Source organism: Diospyros lotus, chromosome 1 (assembly GCF_014633365.1).
Source record: "Diospyros lotus cultivar Yz01 chromosome 1, ASM1463336v1, whole genome shotgun sequence".
NCBI classification, from domain to species: domain Eukaryota; kingdom Viridiplantae; phylum Streptophyta; class Magnoliopsida; order Ericales; family Ebenaceae; genus Diospyros; species Diospyros lotus.
This window is the reverse complement of record NC_068338.1, coordinates 51274898-51296065: the sequence shown is the minus strand read 5'-3', so window position 1 is coordinate 51296065 and position 21168 is coordinate 51274898. Positions and strand designations below refer to the sequence as shown.

Here is a 21168-nt window from a genome sequence, read left to right as displayed (position 1 = left end):
AATTTGTCTCTTTTAAGTAGAAAATAATTAGAAACAAAAAATTTTCTCTGGAGACCAAAAATTCTGTCTCTGTCGAGAAGTATGAAATCCATTTCTGATTCTGTTGTTAAATGAAAAATAGACAGAGAGGGAAAATTAATATTATTTTTTTTAATTAGAGACTGAATTTTGGGAGGGGACAGGTGGGAAAAAGTTAGAGACGGAACATATTCCGTCTCTAAAGGGAAAAATATTTTTATTATTTTAATATTATTTTTACGTGGAGACTGGTTTGGAGACGCGGGTTTCGGTTCGAAAGTAGAAATTTAGCCACTGAGACGGACATAGAGACGGAATAATTTCCGTCTCTAAACCGAACTTCATTTTTCTAATCCCCAATCTCTTTCTTTCTTCTCCATGTTCCTCGAATTCAGCCGTCTCCCTCGCATTCGTGGCCGTCGCCGTCGCCTCCGCCATCCGTTCTGCTGCCGCCGTCTCCTTCGTCCCTCCTCCATCCTTCGCCGCCGCCGCGTCCACCATCCGCCGCTGTTAGCACTGCCGCTGTTGTTCCCTTCTCTCGCTGTTCTGCCCTTTTCTTTTTGGCAGGTATATTTTCTTTCCAATTCTATCTATCTTCATGCTAAACTTTGGTCTGCCAATTCTATGATTGCATGCTTCTACTTCAACTAGTGTTAATTTATTTGAAATGATATATATATATATATATATATTTACTGACCGAGAAAGTTTGGAAAAGGAATGGGAAATTGACTTTTTACATTTGTTTTCTCTCGACATGTCTGTTTTCTTTTGCATTTCAAGTTGACCAAATACTGCAATTTTCCTCCATGCTCCCTTTGTTTTCTTAATGCTATATTCATTTGCAATAGATTTGCAAATGCTGGATTTGTTTCCTTTGGTAGGGTTAAAAATTATATTGTGTTAGATAATTCATTTTTGTTCCCAATTGTAACATAATTGTCTGTTTGATCAATTCATTCATTTTCCCACGCCATGTAGAAGGAAAAAAATTGGATGGGACTGTTTAGAATTTATCAACATTTCATGCCTACATTAATTGTCATGTTAAGGTGAGGCATATGTGCACCTGAATTGCTTAATGTGTTTGGAGTCAATTTACTCGAGAAGAGAATAATGACCATGACATAGGGTTTAGTGAGTTATGTTAACAGCAAATTTTTACTTGACATTATGCATTAAAAGTTGTCTTGAAGATGCCCCGTTATGTTCACCTATGAAGAAAACAAATGGAACTGGATTAATACTAATTTCAGTTGAGTACGTGGTTTAATATCACTGGATGATGTTGTCATGTGCTTGACATCGTGCATTAAAAGTTGTCTTGGAGATGTCTGTTATGTTCACCTATGCAGAAAAACAGAACTGGATTAATACTAATTTCAGTTGAATATGTGGTTTAATATCTCTAGATGATGTCATCATGTGCCTTTGACCATATTACAAGTCTAGTTGGTCCTCCATTTATTTTGCTTTTGCTTGCTTTCTTCTTCTTCTTCTTCTTTTCTCTATATAACTGCATTGACTTAATAGTTCATACTCTAACCACCCTGCACATCAGGATATACAGCATATAAGTTACTTCTTCAAATATCACCTTTTGCCTATTAATAAAAGTTATCTTCTGTTTCCTCCATTCCTCAAATAATATCTACTTATCTAGTTTATATAATCCTGCTATACAATTAGTTACCATATTGCACTATGATCCTATAAATTATGATGAATTTCTCAAATTGTATACCTCTGTGGTTCTGAGTTTCTGCGTTGGGGATCTGGCCCAAGTCACTGGGGTTTCCGCTGTGAAGCATTTTTGTAACTCTTATATTATCTTTGATACACATGACATTGTGATTAGAAAAGGATGAACTGCAAATCTTGTCACCAGCATTTTTGTAAATCTTTTCTGCCTTTTGTAAATAAAAAGTTTAAATATTTAGAGATGAAAAAATTCCATCTATGAATATTTTTAGAGGCAGAAAAAATCTATCTCTAATTAGCGATGGAAAAAAAATCTGTCTTTGACTGGTCAGTGGCGCCAGTTTCTGATACGATTGTTTTCTGTTTCTAATTCCGTCTCAGACCATTTAGAGAATGAATTTTTGGGGTTAAGAGATGGACGATTTCCATCTCTAAGCGCAGTTTTTTTTTGTAGTGTGTTTTGGATGAGGGCCTTAGTGTCTATCGCTGGTTTGAGAGAGTATATTAACAGAGTTATAACATCCCAATACACAAATTGCTCATGAAGCTTGATGGAAGAAATGCATTAGTGGAATTTGCTGCACAATCAGGGATCCAACCAACTGCATGTGCTCTAGGCCTGAACCTCCTCCATTGTATTGCACCCCATCTAACTGAGATAGGAATGTACATGCAAAAGCATTGAGGGAAGTCAAGATGACACTTCTCAATAAAAGAACAAAATCATAGTGCAAGCGATGTATATAAGCTCATTACTTCCATGAATAGATGTCCTTGACATGTAATCCAGCATTGCCTTTGCACCAGAAAGGATCCCAGATAAAATTTTGGGTTGATTATCTTAGTTGTTGAATTAGAGTGTGCAGGTCTTGATTAGCTTGTCTATATTTTACTTTTTGATCTCCTATATGACAGTTTGGTCATTGGGATGTAATAAACTCCTATTTAAAGTATTAAACCACTAGAAGATGAAATTTTCATTTGAGAAAAGCAGTGTTCTAAAAGGCACTAGGCGCTAGTCAGGCGCCAGGCTGGGGCCTGGCGCCTGGCGCCTGGGCGGGGCCTAGAAAAATTTGATTTTTTTTTCATCGAAGAAACTTGCAATAGAAACCTATATATATATAACCAATAACCTCACTTAATATTCAAAAGAACAAGAACATATCATGCCATAACTGCAAAATAACTACAAAATAATCAAATTAAAACAATAAAACAGCAAAATAATTTTTATTTTATAATATAATGAAAACAGAAATTATTTTCTGCAAAATAACCAATAACCTCATATGATTTTTTTTTTCAATCTTCTTCATCATGTAAAAACACATATATTATATAATTAATAATAATTAAAACTAAATATATATCTAATATATAAATAGAACAGAAAAATAAAATAAAATAAAATAAAAAATAAAAAACAGAAACAATGTAACGGAGAGAAAGAGAAACTAATAACCAGAGATTCAGAGAGAGAGAGAGAGAGAGAGAGAGAGAGAGAGAAGGGTTATGAGCTCGCTAGTGGCGGAGATGGAGCTTGACAGCCAGGACGCGGCAGCGGGGAGGACGTGAATGGCATAGAGGTGGTGTTGTTGAAGCTTGACGGCGATGATTGAGCTGGAGGCAGCGATGGCGGTGAGTACTGGCGAGCCGACGGCGTTGAGGCAGCGACAGCCTTGGGGTGAGAGGGGGAGAGGCTGAGAGACGAGATTAAGAAATAAAATGTCCTAAAATCGGCTGATATATAAAGCAAAAACTTGGGCGGTCCAGGCGGTGTGGGCCGCCTAGGCGCCGCTGTGGCCGATTAATCAGGCCGGTGCCTTGGAGGCCCGACTAGGGCATACTCGGGGCAGCTAGTGGCCGCCTAGAGCAATTTTTAGAACACTGGGGAAAAGAAGAACCAACCCTTTTAAATGAAAGGCAAAAACTACATGTTGTGACCTTCAACAATGTTGAATATTGATTTTTTTGTTTATCAACTCTGAATTTGTCACTTCGAAACAGAGATTATTGGATTTTATATGGCTGAATTATGCAATTTACATCCTCCTGTCCCATGAGATTCTAGGTTTTTATGTTTACCTCCATGATCACTGAATTTAAGCATATCAATATCAAATTTTTAATGTGTTGAGCAAAATTTTGGCACTTACAGTCTCTCCTTCCACTCTCCCGCTGCCTGTGTTACAAAAAAAAAGAAACGGAAAGCTAAATGCCTTAAGGATGAAGTAGAAGCCAATTCTTAAAACACTGGATCAATTGTTATGCCTAAAATTCTTTGCTTAGTTTTATTTACATGCTCTCGATTCTTGAACATAGCACTATATACAAATCAATTTTCCAATTGCTTCTCTATCTATTTTTCTCCTGGGGGTGCCTGAAAAACACTTTGTCTTGTCCTTCCAGAAATTCTGATTGATGTGACCCACTAATGCAAGCTCCCAATGGCACTTCCACCGAGTTTGACTTCTACAGGCTTCCTCAAATCTGGGTTTATTCTTCCAGCCTCAGTTTCACTAAAAAAAAATGGGAAATTTGTTTCAAGATCATCAACTAGGTTGTTTAGTATTCGATCTGTGCAAGAGAGCGAAGGGCCTCGAAGGCTGGTTGACATCATTCGGCTAGTGCCAGATATATCAAGAAACTACTTTAAAAGCCCTTCAAGGAGAGCACTTTTTGGGGGGATATCCTTATTGGGTGGCTTTTATGTGGCACAGACGATCTCTTTATCCTTCGGAGCATTGGGAGTCAACGATGTAATTGCTGCAGTTATCTGTGTTCTCCTCACCGAGTATGTGACAAAGTTTTACTATAGCCGGCCAAAGGTGACTTTCCCGCTGGCTCTCTTGAACAACTTCAAGATGGGTTTCACTTATGGTCTCTTCATAGATGCTTTCAAGCTAGCCAGTTGAATTCAAACCCTCCAAGCGATTCATATCTCGGCAACATATCTTACCTCTGGGATCTTTAATATGCCGCTGCTTCTTTTGTTGGTATATGCATGAATGTGAAAGCCATCTCCAACCTTTGTCTCTGTACTTCAGAACTTCCATATGATCGTCCTATTCCTTCACATTCCTGCCAGGTGATGGATGATTTTCGACCGTTTTCTCCTCTACATAAAGCTCCTTGACAAGGCCAGAATTTCCATTACCCGAACGCTGCTGTTGCAGCGGAACTGGAAACAAGAGCCTTGTCAATTTACCTGATCTCCTGTGTATATTGGGTATCTGTTTTGTCTGACTTCATGCACCTGAAGAAGTTAGGTATCGCTGTGATGCAGCTTCAGAAGAAGAATGCTTGAATAATATCTGCACTCTGGTTACTCTCTTCTTACTGCAAATGCTGTGCCATTGCCACAATGAAAAGGCTCAAATTGTGAGTAATTTAGATAGCTAGACATTTTGTATCCTCTCTAGCATATGGTGATCCAGGCTTTTATCCTGGGCATGATCCAGGCTTTGTTGGAATAGTATTGTCCTCCTCCCTGTGGAGAACCAAAACATTAATAATGGAATGGAGAACAAAACTGGGTGGGGCAGCATCTTTTTTAAACTTTGAATTTACCGTAGACTTAATCACACTCTATTTTTCATTGGAAAGATATAATATCTGTTCCTTTTATCTATTTCTATATTTTATATCGTTTTAAATATTTTTATAATATTTATGTATGAATATGTCGTATTAATAATGTACAATAAATTAATTCATAAAGGTCGTGCCTATACCGGCTCAGCGAGTTTATATTTTGTATGTATGTATTTAAAAAAAGGAAAATGTTATTGGTACACCTATTTTGTACATCTTGGGCTACAAAATAGGGTATTATGACAAAAAATCCCTCATGAGGCGCATAGAGGCGCGTGAGGCGCATGGAGAGGCGCAGGATATTTTGGTCATAATACCCCTTGTGTAACTCAAGATGTACAAAAATGATGTACATATAGCATGATCAAAAAGATGAAAGTCACAAGCGAGTACAAATAGCTTTTCCGTACTGAAAGAGAAGAATCGGAGATCGAGTCCCCCCCCCCCCCCTCGTTATCTGCAGCAACAACAGCTGGGGTTTCTGATTCTATCAGTTGAAATCGTCACTTACGACTCTCTCTGAATCGTCTCTGGCTTTTTGATCGGAACAGATCCTGCGATGATCACATACGACTCATTTCGGACTACAATCAGTCACGGACCACTATTTTCCCGATCAAAAGTTCGAAAAGTCGATTGATCTTTACATGGCCATCGGTTATGGATTTTGAAAGGAATAAGCGTGTGTGCCAGGGGTTCGGAGAGCTTCCGCCGCCGAACAATGCCACGGCGTCGTCAAAGCGGCGGCGTGGTTTCGGTGATTCTTCCGGACGGTTTCATGGAGGAGGTGGAGGCGGCAAGAATAATGTCAAAAAGATTGAACAACTCTGTAATTGCTGGACGCCGGGGAATTGTGGTTACGGCGATAAGTGTAAGTTCTTGCGTTCATGGTGCGTGGGCGATTCCTTTTCGCTGTTGACTGAGCTTGAGGGACACGAGAAGGTAAAATTATATTTTTATCAAATTATTCTATTTTATTGAGTTCTTTTGGGATTTGAGTTTATCTGTTTCTTGATATTATGCTTGTCTTATTTCTGGAAAATTCTCCTTTTCTAATTTCAGTTTGAGTGATTTTTGGCTTTCATAGTGTTTGAGTGCTCTTTTTTATTTGAGGAGGTTGTTACTGGGATTGCCATGCCAGCTGGATCAGATAAGCTTTATACGGGGGGGTAAGGACGAGACTCTGAAGATTTGGGACTGTCAGTCGGGGCAGGTTGTCTTACCTTATCTTCTTCTTGTTATTGCTGTTTCCTGAATCAGATTCTCTTAGCAAAGAACTTTGCAAGTTCAGATAATTCTGGAGAAAGATACAATCCAGTGGTGTTTGGATGTTCTTATATATGTACACGTTATTTCCTTTTCTTTTTCTGGTTCTGGAACACGAAGGACTAGAGAGTAGAGATACTTGTCTTTCATAAAGATTGAAACATCTCTGTAAGATAATGGAAAAAAGAGGAAGGTCTGATGATTAGGACAATAATAACATATTACCCTACTCAATACTATCACTAGTTATCAAATATCATACTTTCTTTTCCTCAGTTTTCTTGTCAATTTGATGGAAGGCAGTGGGAGTGGTGTAAATTTTGTTATATTGTATCTCCAGTGTGCAGGGGTGATTAAGTTGGGTGGTGAAGTAGGTTGTATGCTCAGTGAAGGGCCTTGGCTGTTTGTTGGTATATCCAATGCTGTCAAGGTATGGTGAGAGACATATTCCACTCCGTTTTTATATAAATTGTAGTTCACCAATGTTTGTTGGTATATCCAATGTTGTCCTTCATGCAGTTGTAAGTTTTGTGAGCATAATACAACTTTGTCCTGTTGGCCTGATGGTTATATTGCAGGCATGGAACATGCAAACCACTACTGACCTGAGTCTTACTGGACCTATTGGAGTAGTCTATGCCCTCGTTGTGGGAAATGATTTGCTTTTTGCTGGTACACAGGTAAATACAATTTTTTTTGACTGGGAATTGTATTTTGTGATGCATTAGAATACATCAAGAGCCATAATTCATTCTGGAAAATAATTTGCTTGCTTTTGGGGGGATTTCAGTATGTTTCACCTTGTTGGCAGCGCATCTCCCTTTGACTTCTGCTGGAATTGGAGGTTTTGCTCTGCAACATGGTACCTGATAAGGAATATGATGTTTATTCTAGTATTTGGAAAATGAATGTTATTGTTGCAGGATGGGACTATATTGGCATGGAGATTCATTGCAGCAGCTAACTGCTTTGAACCAGTGGCAACCCTTAAGGGTCACACTCTTGCTGTTATCACAATGGTTGTTAGAGCTAACAGACTTTACTCAGGTTCCGTGGATCATTCTATACGAGTAAGCCACCTGTACTGGGAGATGCATTATCTCTCATTCTTTCGAAAGGGCTTAGTGTTTCTTTGATCCTAATATTAAAAGTGAGTTTGGTCATTTCTTACCATTTGCCCCTATTCCTTGTCCTCATTTTAGGTATGGAGTCTTGAAACACTGCAGTGTGTTCAGACACTGTTAGAGCATACTTCAGTGGTTGTCTGTTCTTTGCTGGGATCAGTTTCTTTTATCACGTTCCTTGGACAAAACGTTGAAGGTTTGTGTGTCCTTGCCCTCATTAGTTGTAACATGCACATGCCTATTGAGATTGAGACAGACACCTATTGATTTGGTTTTTCATGCATGTGTAGGTGTGGGTTGCTACTGAAAATGGAAAGCTGGAAGTAACATACACCCACAATGAAGAACATGTATGCTTTTACAATGTGTCCTTACTGTTTTCTATTGTGCATGCGTGTGCATATTGATTTTCAATATGGTAATACTTCAGCTTAATTCCAAAGAGAATTTCATTTTTAACATGCCAATGTACCAAATTTTAGTAGGGGGTGGGGGTGAGGGGGTGGGGCATCAACATGTTTAAAGTTCACAAAAACATGCCCATCTCAATAATCAAAGTAAAAGAGTGTTGGGAAGCTATGAAAAGAAATTGATCGCTATTCACTTAAAGTTCCTGTCTGGAATTACTGATTATGAGTTGTCAATCCTTGAAGTTCACAAAAACATTTTTTTTTTCTCTTTCAAGAATATCACAATTAGTTTTGTTAATCACTAGTGCATTTGTTCTCATGTTTGTGGGATAAGCATTAGCAGTGATAAAGTGGTTGGTTTAATTCTAAACATTGTGTAGATGTTTAATGAGATATGTTCTTCTTGTTGATGAATTCTCCTCTATCAGTTAAGTTCATAGTTTGATGCTCCTATGAGACTGATGTGAATAATTATAAAGATTACTCTGATACTAAATCTGCTGCAGAATGATGGATTGGAGAAGAAAGTAGGGGAACAAGAAAAGGAAAAGGAGCAAAGGAAAGAAGTAGAAGAAGCTTAAGAGAGAAACACGCAATAATCATGAGAAAAAAGCAGTATCATTTGTATTCAAGAAACAAACAGTGAATTTCATAATACATTATATGCCTTATTTGTAGCCTAAATCCTAACTATATCATGATTATGAAATCTCCATCATGACTATAATCAGGGAGAAAACATAACTAAGAGACAACAAGATAAAACCTAAACCAACTATAACTCTAAAATCTAAACAAAGATAAACTGAAACAAGATAAATAAAATAAATCATCTAATATCCCTATCAGAGACCTTATATGTTTGCGAGCTTAAAATACCGTCTCTATATTCTACTATGAGTAAGGTTGTGATGCAACTGAACCTGTGGAAGGGAAGGGATAGGATTACTGATCTTGAATTCGTCAATTCCCTTGTGAATAAATGGAAACTAGATGGAGGAAATATGATAATACTCTCTAAATTTATTTAAGGGTAAATTACTCTCAAGACTCCCAAGCCTTGGATTAATTATAAGTGGTCCACCCACGTCTTGAAAATTACAGTGACCTTCTTTACTTTACAAAAGTTGTATCAGATTACCCCTGCTGTTAGACAACTGTGGTTAAAAAACAGAAAATGCTGACTTCAACTAAAAAATAATATATGAAATACCCAAAATGCCCTGTCATCTCTCCCCTCTCTTTCTCCATGCCTCTACTCCCTCCCTCTCTTTCTCTCTCTCCTCCCCCTCCCCTCCACGTCTGTCTCTCCCCCTCTCTCTTTAAACCCCTTCTATTATGAATTCATCAAAGACATTTTGAGGGGCATATGTATATAGATGGGTAGAGAGAGAGAGAGAGAGAGAGAGTTGTGATATGCAAAAGAAAATGGGAAATGTATTTTTTGAGAACTAATTCTTGCAGACATAATCTAAACCCTAAAGCAAATTTGAGGATTAATATTTAAGTTAAATATCATGAGAACCTATTCTGAAATATGAAACAAAATTCTAATCTTTTCTCCACGGGGTTTTTTTTCAATATATAGGGTACTCCATGTAGGTGTATAAAAGTGGTAGGAATTCCCCTTGTAACATAAATTTTGGTGATTTACGGTACATGAACTTTTTGATTTCTCAAATATGTGAAAAATAACCTTTTTGGGAAAAATCATTATTTTTTTTGGCAGAAAATAACCAACATTCTACCTACCCAAAGAAAGAACCTGCATTCCATTTTTTGTACATGGAAAGGCTTCCCCTGAGAACACCAGAAAAAGACAAAAAAAAAAAGGAAAAAAAAAAAGAGAGAGAGAGAAGAAAAGGAAGAAGGAAACATAGAATCAAACATAAAAAACACAAAAGCAGCTGTTTAATTGTGGAAAACAACCCCAATTTTCTGGAAAAATGGAAAACTTGATATGGGATTTTGAAAACGTGGTTCTCCAAAATTCTTTGAAAACTCCTAAAATGAGTTTTCCACATCTTCTGTACTAATTTGGAGATTTGGAAAACATGGTTCTCAAAAAAAATTTCCCAAATCATTACTCCTTTAACACAGGTTACATAAAAGAAAAACATCTCTCTCTCTCTTTCTCTTCCCCTCCCTCCCTCGAACATATGTTCCAATTTTCTAGATTGAAAATTGGTTTTCTCTACTAGTAACATTTTAACATGCTTTTTAAATTTTCTATGGAAAATGAAAACTAAAGATTTTATAGAAAATTGGAGATAGAAAACTAGAAACATTTTCCTCAATTAAACAGTTCCTTCATGTCTTCATCTCCTTAAATGGGTTTAGGGTTTATATCTCATTCAGTAGATACATATAGAGAGACAGAGAAAAAGGGTGTGTGTGTGTGTTGAGATATGAGAGATGAATGGAAAAAAAGAGATAAGGGGTTTAGAGAGAGGGAGAGGGTAGTTTTGGCAGGCATTTTTTCCTATTTTTAATTTAAAATGCAGGGGCAAATAGTTGATATATCTTGCCCCTTAACATCCATGTAACAGTGGGAGGTCACTATAATTCTGAGTATGAGGGGCACCACCTGTAATTAAGCCAAGCCTTAGGAGCGCCAAGTGTAACCCTTAATTAAAACCACTTTGGTTTATGGTATACCTTACATTTTTATTTAACATAAATTGCACTACCACCCATAAGATAAAACTAAAATATAAAAATGCTTTTCAAGCAGTGTTATTGCCCAAGAAACACTAAGGTACAAAAGGGTGTTGGAGCTAGGCGAGGCGTGCATTTGATGGAACTAGGCACATGCTAACTAAAAAAAAGAAAAAAGAAAAATATATATCCTAGTTGAAGAGAAAGATATAAAATAGGTCCCAACTCCTAACAACATATTCACAAGCATGTTATCAAGGAAATTAAAAATTTCAACATATATTAATGAAAAGAACAATAAAAAAATGCCAAAAAATGCAATCTAAATTTTTTTAATTCAAATTAAATTAAATCTTAAACAATTTATAGGTCTTAAATATCAAGATTAACTAATTATGCATTTTAAATAATCTAAAATTCATCATCAAGATCAAACATTTTCATATTTTCATTATTAGAAACATCATCTCTAATAACTTCTTCCACATCATCTCCCTCTCCATCGTCATCTAGTTCAAATTCAATTAGAGCATTTGAAGTAGTAGACCTTTTACTCATTGTCAAATTTGTAGCTGAAACAATAAATTTAAACCCTAAACAGTAAAGAAGTTAAATAAAGTAATAAACAGTAAAATAAAACCCCTAAAAAACAGTTAAAAAAGCCTAGGTGCGCCTAAGCTCAAGGTGCCTCTGGGTGTGCCTTGATGGTCTGCGCCCGCCTAGAAGCATTCTAGGTGCTCAAGGTGCGCCTTGCACCTAGGCTTGCCTTTAATAACACTGTTCTCAAGTATAAAAAATTACAATGAATGCCTTTACTTTAAAAAACGTGTCATTATTTCTCTTACTTCTACTGGCCAATAATGGAAGTTAAAAGGAAATGTTGACATAAACTAGAAACAAAGTGCACTATCTAAAATGCCCTTGATTTTCGTAGCCAAAAAAATGCCCTTTATTTTATATTGGTGTCAGCACTACTAGCATTGATAAAGGGGGATAAAATTACTAAATACATTGTTATGATTATTTAAAATTTTCTTCTAATACAAAGAAATTAACTTATTTTCTTTCTTTTTTTTTTTCCTTTTGCTAAGTAAATTAGTTTCTTTTTTAAAGAAAGGAATTTAGTTTAAAAAGAGATTTAAGTAGCCATAAAAACTAATAAAAAGTAAATAAATAAAAAAAGTAATATGAATCAACCAATATTATATTTTAGAAAGTATATTATTTTTGTAGTTATTCATAAAAAGAAATATGCTTATAACTAATCCAGTATAAATAATTACCAACACCAGCAACAATTACAGACCTTAGTCCCATTAGATGGGGTTGTCTACATGAATTCTAGACCTTTAGCTATTTTTAATCCTAAGAAAAATGACAAGAATTGCAAAATATGTTAGTCACCCCCCTCCCCCACAACCCAACCATCCATATGGTACAGTCTCATTTTTGCCTATGCCCAATCCTCTTTCTCTCTCTCTAGTCAAATGAAGCCTTTAGGCTTGGCTTGGAGTCCAATTGGTTTGGTGATTGCTGGCGGTGGGAGGTGGTGTATTGAAGGCTGTAGCTGGGTTGGGGGTAAAGTGGGTGATGGTGGGTTCTGTGACTGGTTCGGAAATATGGGTCTTTTCCATTCCAGGACAGTAAATTCTATTCATAGCTAGCTGACTTTGTTGTTGATAGTAAATTCAATCCCAAGGTTTTCTGTAACTGCATTTTTTCTTAGTTAACTTTGGAGGGGAAATAATCAAATACAATGGGTAAGGAAAAGGGAGATTTGCCGCTGCCACCACCATGTTTCTAGAAATGTGCTTTTACATGATTAATCTGAAGAGAATGGTATATGGTATCAACTTAGTATATTTCTTCAACACGTTAGATTCCATTATTATTCTTTAGAACATATATTACCACATTCCCTTCAGCATTTTGGAAATGAGCATTCCAGCTAACATAGTGGAGAATCTGTTGTGTAGTATGTGAAACAACTGATCATGATTCGGCATGACTACAGAAAAATCACCCTTCTAAATGGTCCAGCTGAAAGAGAACCTCAATGTTATTGCTCATTTCAGTATGCTAAAAGTAGGTTTAGATGGAATGCATTATTGACTAGTTCCATTGAGCTTTGATCTCTGCATAATATCTTTCCTGCTGTGCCTTTGTGATACCGAGTTCCTTTTGTGCTTGGTTCCTCACTTGTGGAGGATGATTGCTAATGGCAGGATGGAACCATGGCACAACTTTTTCACAGTAGGTTTTGGGTACTGTTTTATTTGCCATCCTTGAATTCTAATTGACGGTCTTCATAGGATCTAGGAATCTCTTCGTATATATCCTTGTAGGGGACTGTTTCCACATTACATTGGGACTTTTGGCACGCATTCCATAACTAGAAATGGTTATGTTCGTGGATAATAGGAACTTGCAAGGTCCTCAAAATGGAACCTTCGTTACCTTACGTTTTTTTTTTTTTGGGTCTCTTATAGCTGTGCTTTTAGAAATTAATGCAATGGAGTATAATTGTTTTTTTTTTTTTTTTGGGGGGGGTGGGGGGGGGTGGGGGGGGGGCTGTCTCTTATAGCTAGGCTTTTAGAAATTAACGCAATGGAGTTTAATTGTATGGCCGCACCTGCTGCAGGGCTTGTTGACCCTCTCTGGAATGCATGATTCAGAAAACAAGCCAGTGTTACTGTGTTCTTGCAATGACAACTCTGTTCGTGTCTATGACTTACCATCATGAGTTTCAACCTTTTAACTCATAGTACTCACCCTGTTGTCCATTTGAATGATATTTTTCCTCCTATATTGATGTAGTTTTTCAGAGAGGGGCAAGCTATTTGCAAGGCAAGAGGTTCGATCGACACAGATAGGTCCAGGCGGTCTGTTTTTTACTGGTGATGGAACTGGTCAAGTGAGAGTATGGAACTGGTTGACTAGACCAGCTACCATGTCTTGATGAATGAAAGCTGTTTCCTTCGTGCTTTGCAATTTTCCTCGGTAAAATTTTTTAATTGGATCCCTGTAACATAAGCTTAATAGAGAATTAATTTTTGCTAATTCATAAAGCCAGCTAGTAGTTTAGTTGCTTTGAGACCATAGTTTTCAACTCATCTGTGTTGTTGTAATTGTAACCTAAATATATATATATATATATATATTGAGAAGCATTAATGAAAGAATTTTCTAACCTTATCTTCCAGTGAAACATTGTTTTATTTTCAACTCTCACAAAGTCCTTAGAAGTGGCATTTTCTGTTTTTGGATGACTTGTCAAAGATAAGGTATTCAATAGTTGTGCTCAATGGGTGTGCTTTCATTTCGAATTTCCGTATAATACTATACCCCCGTGTGTTAAGAAAATATGCTTCATGACAAAAAAAGGTTGGACAAAAAATGTTTTAGTTAATTTGTGTATGGGTCAAGAAAAGAAATGTTAGGTTAATTTTTGATTTGGAGATAATAATTTTATCAAAGATGTTAATCATTTTGTTATAGTGTGCCAGTAACCAAAGGTGACATTAACACTGGCTTACCCAAGCCTAATCCCAAGCAACTTACCTAAGTTAAGGCTGGCTGTTACCATTTATTAAACCCAAAGTGTTGGGCGCTTGCAATTAAAAGATGTAATTTAGCCAAATAACAAAATATTTAACAATAATCATAGCAATGTAGTCACCTCAAATTTAATTGAGAACTTTGAGATAAATAAATAAATAATTTTTAATTACTAAATGAGTACAAGTTTTAAACTAAATGATGGATATATCCATCAACCCAAATAAGAAACTTATTAGATATAATACCCAACAAGTGAGATTTAAGCACAAAACAAGATACACCATCTCTACACACTCAAGGAAGACTTCAGCAGACCTCTTGAGAGTAGAATGCGTTTTACAGTTGGACACGCAGTTACAATATCTAATTTGGATAAGATTACTTCAATGGTGACTTAGAAAAAAATATATATTAATTCAATGGTGATTCCATTTGTTCTAATCCAAAAGAGTAATGTTATTTGTGCACTGTATTGTATTTTGATATTATGTTTGATACTTATAAAATTAGAAGTATTTTTTTAAAGTAATTAATAATATTTTTTATGAAATTATCAATTACTTTTCAAAAATTATAAACACTTTAAAAATTAAAAGTGTTTCTAATTTTTAAAATTATAAATACCTTTACATAATTTTAAATATAAAAAACACAATCTTACAACATTATATACAAATGGCACCGGTGAATCCAAAATCAATCCTCATTGAACGAGTTGGGCCAGGCTTATGTGACCCAAATTGCATCTAAATTTAAATTCTAAAGCTGCTTGTAGAAAAATCTCTTTCTTTCAGCACAATCAAATAAAATCAGGTTTTAACAGAGTTTTTGTGGCATTATAAAAATAGTTAGCTTAATCTTTTTGGCTTCTTTTTAAATGTAAGGTTGAGAGTTGAAATATTGTATAATATAGACTAACAAAATTAAAAATTAATTTTATGGGGGCGGGGGGGGGATTTCTAATTAAGCAACATTGTCACCAAAAACAGGTACATGGGAACTTGTTCAAATTTTAACTTTACTTTTCCATTAACACAAGACATAATTTATTTCCTTTTCAATCAAGATATAGATTGCGAACCTTCTTGAGTCTTAAGAAGCAAAAAGCCTTATGCATTGAAGATGCCTACCTAATATAGAAAAACATATTATTCATTCATCATCCCAATTTCTATGGTTGTTTCCATGAACGTACGACCCTCCCCGCAGCACAGGAACCTACACAAATCCTTCGATTTCCTTTAGAGACAATCAGCTCTCAGCCATTCCTTCTACATTACATAAATCTTCATCCAACTAAGAACAGATAGCAAGCTTACAACTCCTATATATTAGCCAGCCAAAGAAAAAGAAACCAGACAGATAAAAGGCTTTCAAGGTTACTGAGATCATTATTCATACAATTACTTCATTCTCCACCATGTTAAGGGTTTAGAGTTTAGGGTAACTTCATTCTCTACCATATTCCTTTCACTTCAAATTTTTCATAGAAGAGGCAAACTTCAGTGCCCAGATGTTCTGCAGAGTCTACAGATTGAACATGACCTTAATGGCGCTGCCACCGCGAGCACTGGTCTCAAAAGCCTCTTCAACCTCCTGCTGCGAGAACCCGAATCTGTGGGTTATTAAGGGTTTCACATCAATCTTTCCACTGCTGAGGAATTCAAGGCAAAGCGGCCATGTGTTCTTGTATCGGAACACGCCAATCAAATCAACCTCCCTGACATAATCCCAAATTAAGCGAAAGAATTAGAATGTTACTTGGTTATCAGATATACTTCATCATAATCTGTCAGGGGGGTGAAATGAACTCCAAGGATGATAAATTTTTGCCAAGATTTAAGTGATTACATTGAAAAATCTGATTCTGTTTACCTTGCAGCAGCTGGGGTGAGAGGAACAGTTACTTCGTGGTGACCCATTCCCACAATGCAAACTCTTCCACCTGAACGAGTGGCGCTTAGAGCTGTCGAAATGGTTTTGTTAAAGCCTGCACAATCAAAGGTCACATCCACTCTTACACCCCCCATAGTTTTAAGAATCCGTTCTACATCCTTGCTCACATCCTGCACATCGAGTTGTTCTGTTAAGAACTGGCAAATGGGGAAACACAGAAAGACTTTCATTTGGCATACGATAACGATCCAGCTATGTCTAATATGCATTTGGAAATATGTTTGAATGAATTCCAATCGTCTATGAGATAGGGAGGATTCTAGAATATGTTTTACATGCCTGGATGCTTGTTGAAACTTTAATAGTTTCATCTGCACCGACTTCCTTGGCAACTGACAGACGGTTGTCATCTACATCCACGATGACTATTCTGGGAGCTCCAAAGGCACGAGCTGCAAGCAGCGTTACCAGACCTATGGGACCGGCTCCCATGATCAAAACATTGGTTTCGTTACCAATGTTGGCGCGCCGACAAGCGTGAACGCCAACACTAAGGGGCTCGCACATTGCCCCTTCCTCCAAGCTCACATTCTCAGGCAGCTTAAAGCATAGGTCTGCTGGGTGCACTACCTGTTTGTTGAGAAGGGACAAAGAAAGAAGAAGAAACTCACAACTTTAGCTTGGTCTTTATTTTTCACTTCTAGAAACCAGATAAAAAAAACTAATGTCAGCCATAACAATAGTGTCCACAGAGAAGCAAAAGATTAATTAAGATTGGGTAGAAGCAGTTTCTGGGTTATTCTACACTGTGCCAGTGTGGTTATCCTGTGATGTGGAAACAAGGCACCATAAGCTATAGTTGAGTTGAAGAAGATGAAAAGAAGCCAACAAAAAACAATATCCTCAACTGACCATGATAAAGAAAGAATGATGAAAGAATAAAAAGGAATTGCAATTTTAGAAACCTGATTGGCAAGAGAACCATGGACAGGAGGAGTCGCGAAGAACTTCATATCGGGGCATAGATTGTAGCGGCCCTCTTTGCAGTGGTAGCAGCGCCAACAACTGATGCCGGGCTCCAAGGCCACTCGGTCTCCCGGCACCAGTGATTTCACCTCGCTCCCAACTTCTTCTATAACCCCGGCACACTCATGGCCAATAACCATAGGCTCCTTAACAACGAAGTCTGCACATCTCAAGGTCTGTGATTGACACAAAGCATCAAACACATGGAATCAACCAGTGATGATAGTTAACCCTTTATTCTCTTTTTCCCCCTGATTGCATCTAATTATGAATGAAATGGTTAAAGAAGAAAGTCTTCACCTTCAGGTAGTGAACATCACTGCCACAAATACCAACAGCTTTCATCCTAACTCTAACATCACCGGGACCTAAAGTGGGGAACAATCGCCCAAATCCAGATTAGCAAAAGGTAAAGGACTCATAAAGATAACCAAACATACTAATTAAGCAGCAGCAAAACCCAACAGAAAATAGCATCAGAGAGGCTGTAAAATCGGATAACAGTTTATCATCAAGCAAGAAGGAAACGAAACAAAACAAAAAAACACAAAACAAATCAAATCCAAGGAAATTGATCTGTAACTGAAGGAACCCAACAAACAACAGAGGCCAATGAGTTGATGTTACTATAGAAAAGACGGATTGGTCGTTTGGGCTAACCAAGGGTGGGCAGCTTGAAGGGCTGAATCTTGAGGGTGTTGATGCCGAGAAGCCAAGCCGCCATGTTCTCTTCTTCTTCATCATCCTTTTGGCCTTCAGCTCCACCGCCACGGGACATCCCTCCCTTACCCATCTTCTTCTTCTTCTTCTTCTTCTTATTTTTCAAATATCTAATCTGCAAGCGCTCTGTTGGAACAATTTTTCAGGGCAGATCAAGTGGCAGAAGACTCGCTGCCTCCAAACAATGGATTTTATACTTGTATTGGATTCAATTAATCATTTGGTTACCATATACACACACACATATATATATATATATCCAATCCAATGCAGCTCAATGGTAACAACATAAATCTAAAATATAATCAAGGCCAGCTGGAAAACATGCATTGTTACACTTGTAATAATTAAAACAAAAAATAAAAATTCACATCTTATATCTTATATATCATATTAATATATAAAATATAAATTAGAGCAAGAAGATAAATTTGTAGCATCGATCCGAGTAAGCAATGCGTGTGCCGCAATTGTCCGGTTGTAGTTTTGGGCTCGTAAGTCGTACCCTTTCATTTATATGTAATCCGTATCTACTACAAAGCTGTCGCCATCCACACCACGCCCACTTTTTGTCCAAATCGATTGTGTTCTTTCCTCACGAGGAATCTCTCTTAAGTTCTAGCCTTCTCCCTTGCCTTGAGAGAAGGATACGAACGATGTTGGCCTCAACAAGCAGGGACGACTGACTAGCTAGTAATACTATACTTTGAAAAAAATATAAACTGTATGTAATACTATACTCCACATGTGATTTAAGAGTCTATTTGTCATTAACTCATCACCAATTAATGGGTACAACAAATTTAGTATTAGGTAGTACTCTTATAATAATAATAATAATAATAAAATATCAACTCTTTATAAAAAATAAAAAATAAAAACAATAGAATTTAGGGATAGCGATGGATGTCCCCATTAGTGGGGCCCAATAAACCTTTCTCTTCTCTCAATTGAAGGCAACTTATCTAAAAGGATGGGAATTATTTTATTATGTTATCGGCCTCACGCAAATTTGGGTTGGGGGTGGGTCCCATTCCTCATGAGTGTACGCTCCCTCTCAATTTGTTCATATTAGGAAAATCATCAAAAATAAAAAAATTTCCCTAAAAAGATAAAAGAGAATTTATAAGGGCTCTTAAAAATGGCCACCAAGATGGGTATGTGTAGGGGAGGAAAGATGGGGTTCTTTCACCTTGTATTATGTGGTTCTTCCACCTTGTATTATGTTATGTTATCTTTTAGTATAATATTTGATGATTTTTAAAAATAATCAACTATTTGTATCGTATTAATAAACACAATAATATTTATTTAAGTAGTATTTATTAAAATGAGTAAAATAAAATTTTATCAAAATAATTTACCTATAAAGTTTAAGATAAATTATAAATTTATCTTAAATATTTAAGAAAAGAAGTCATGTAATTTTTTTAAATTTTTTTTAATAAACATAATAAAAATTATTTTTATTCAAAATATTTTTTATATTTTATATTTTTTAATTTATATCTTAATTAACAAACATTACCCTAATCTATAAATAGATCCACACATCAAATGAGTCTAATATTTGCCCTCAAAGCAATCCCATGTATGAGTGTTTATTTGATTCAGAATTAATTGGGTTCTACCCTAATTAGTGTTGAATATATTTTTTATTTTTAATATAAAATTTTAGAAAATATACATATATATATTTATACATATCATACAAACGAAAATAATATATTATATATTATATGTATATTATTAATAAAAATAAATATTATATTAATTTCAATATATTAGACGGATCTGAAATGAGATGACCCCACGCAGTTGCAATCAATCACACTTGGATGAATATTTTTGAAGCCAATTGGAAGACGACCCTTTTGTGAAGCCCAATTAGAAAAATTGTTCTACAGACAGAGCTCACATTGAAGAGGACGTCTGCCTTTTATCTGTCACCCCAAATTATAACATCATTGCCACAAATAACCAATACCTTTATTAATCATAACTCTAAACATATGCTGATGTGATGTAGATAGGCGATCATTAGGATGATCCCCACCCCAACCCCAATCCGCATTAAGAGAAAGAGTACTTACTAGTGGATGGATGAGTTATGAATTAAGATACCAAAGGATAGTTAGTATACTACCTTTAAAGTATCGGAGAACACCATTAACTGCTGTACAGTGTTCGATGGCTCCTCAAATTTTGAGTTGGCGAGCAGATATTGCCACAGTTGGAGATAGCCTAACGTGGGGAACAATCGCCCAAAGCCAAATTAGCAAAAGGAAAAGGACTCATAAAGATAACCAAACAAACTAAGCAGCAGTAAAACCCAACTGATGAAAATAGCATCAGAGAGGCTGTACAATCGGATAACAGCTCATCATCAAGCAATAAGGAAAGGAAACGAAACAAAACAAAGGAAATTGATATGTCACTGAAGGAACCCAACAAACAACAGAGGCCAGTCAGTTGATGTTACTATATATAGAAAAGATGGATTGGTGGTTTGGGCTACCAAGAGTTACGTAGGGAGCTTGAAGGGCTGTATCTTGAGGGTGTTGTTGATGCCATGTTCTCTTCTTCTTCACCCTTTTGGCCTTCAGCTCCGCCGACACTGGACATCCCTCCCTTACCCATCTTCTTATCTTCCAAATATCTAATCTGCAAGCCTCCAAACAATGACATTTATATTTATACTGGATTCAATTAATTATTTAATTATTATATATAAAGTTTTGATGTTCTTAAAACGAAGGAGATAAACTTGTCCCATGGATCCGAGTCAGCAGTGCGTGTGCCGCAATTGTCTGGTTATAGTTTTGGGCTAGCTCGTACCCCTTTCATTTACTTACATAATCCGTACCTACAAAGCTGTCGCCATCCACGCACCCACTCTGTCCTTTCGATTTTGTCTCAAATTTCTTTCCTCCTCACAAGGAATCTCTCCTAATAAGTTCTAGCCTTCTCCCTTGAGAAGGATATGATATGATGTTGGCCTCAACAGCAAGAACTAGAGACGCCTTGTTTGTGTTGGCGGGTTGTAATTGTGTCGTATTGAAATATATGTATAACACGTGTCACACTAATTTAAACATGACCTATTTAATAATCGTGTCAAATTTTTTAAACTCGAACATGACACGTTTATTAAACGTGTAACACGACATGACCCATTTAACTCGTTTAACTAA

At 36.5% G+C, this 21168-nt stretch overlaps 2 protein-coding genes and 1 pseudogene across 5 annotated transcripts; 2 read left to right on the top strand and 1 right to left on the bottom strand.

The window, feature by feature from the left end:
- The first annotated feature begins 392 nt into the window (after nucleotides 1-392).
- LOC127805451 (uncharacterized) lies at nucleotides 393-4642 on the top strand. Its single transcript, XM_052342250.1, has 2 exons — nucleotides 393-585; nucleotides 4129-4642. The coding sequence occupies exon 2, from the start codon at nucleotides 4167-4169 to the stop codon at nucleotides 4632-4634; it is 468 nt and encodes a 155-aa protein (XP_052198210.1). The 5' UTR covers nucleotides 393-585; nucleotides 4129-4166; the 3' UTR covers nucleotides 4635-4642.
- Nucleotides 4643-4951: 309 nt separating this feature from the next.
- Nucleotides 4952-13966, top strand: LOC127805435 (zinc finger CCCH domain-containing protein 63-like; annotated as a pseudogene).
- Nucleotides 13967-15468: 1502 nt separating this feature from the next.
- LOC127813670 (sorbitol dehydrogenase) lies at nucleotides 15469-20638 on the bottom strand. 4 transcript variants are annotated; one of them, XM_052354779.1, is made up of 8 exons: nucleotides 20493-20638; nucleotides 20121-20218; nucleotides 17915-18100; nucleotides 17555-17622; nucleotides 17194-17430; nucleotides 16568-16858; nucleotides 16208-16398; nucleotides 15469-16052 (listed from the first exon to the last, which is right to left on the bottom strand). In XM_052354779.1, exons 3-8 carry the CDS (start codon nucleotides 18045-18047, stop codon nucleotides 15860-15862), a joined length of 1113 nt encoding a protein of 370 aa, XP_052210739.1. In that variant the 5' UTR covers nucleotides 18048-18100; nucleotides 20121-20218; nucleotides 20493-20638; the 3' UTR covers nucleotides 15469-15859. The 4 variants fall into 4 exon arrangements, with proteins under 4 accessions (XP_052210739.1, XP_052210746.1, XP_052210753.1 ...); XM_052354786.1 differs by lacking the exon at nucleotides 17915-18100; XM_052354793.1 differs by lacking the exons at nucleotides 17915-18100; nucleotides 20121-20218 and having other exon boundaries at nucleotides 20493-20563.
- Between the last annotated feature and the right edge of the window lie 530 nt (nucleotides 20639-21168).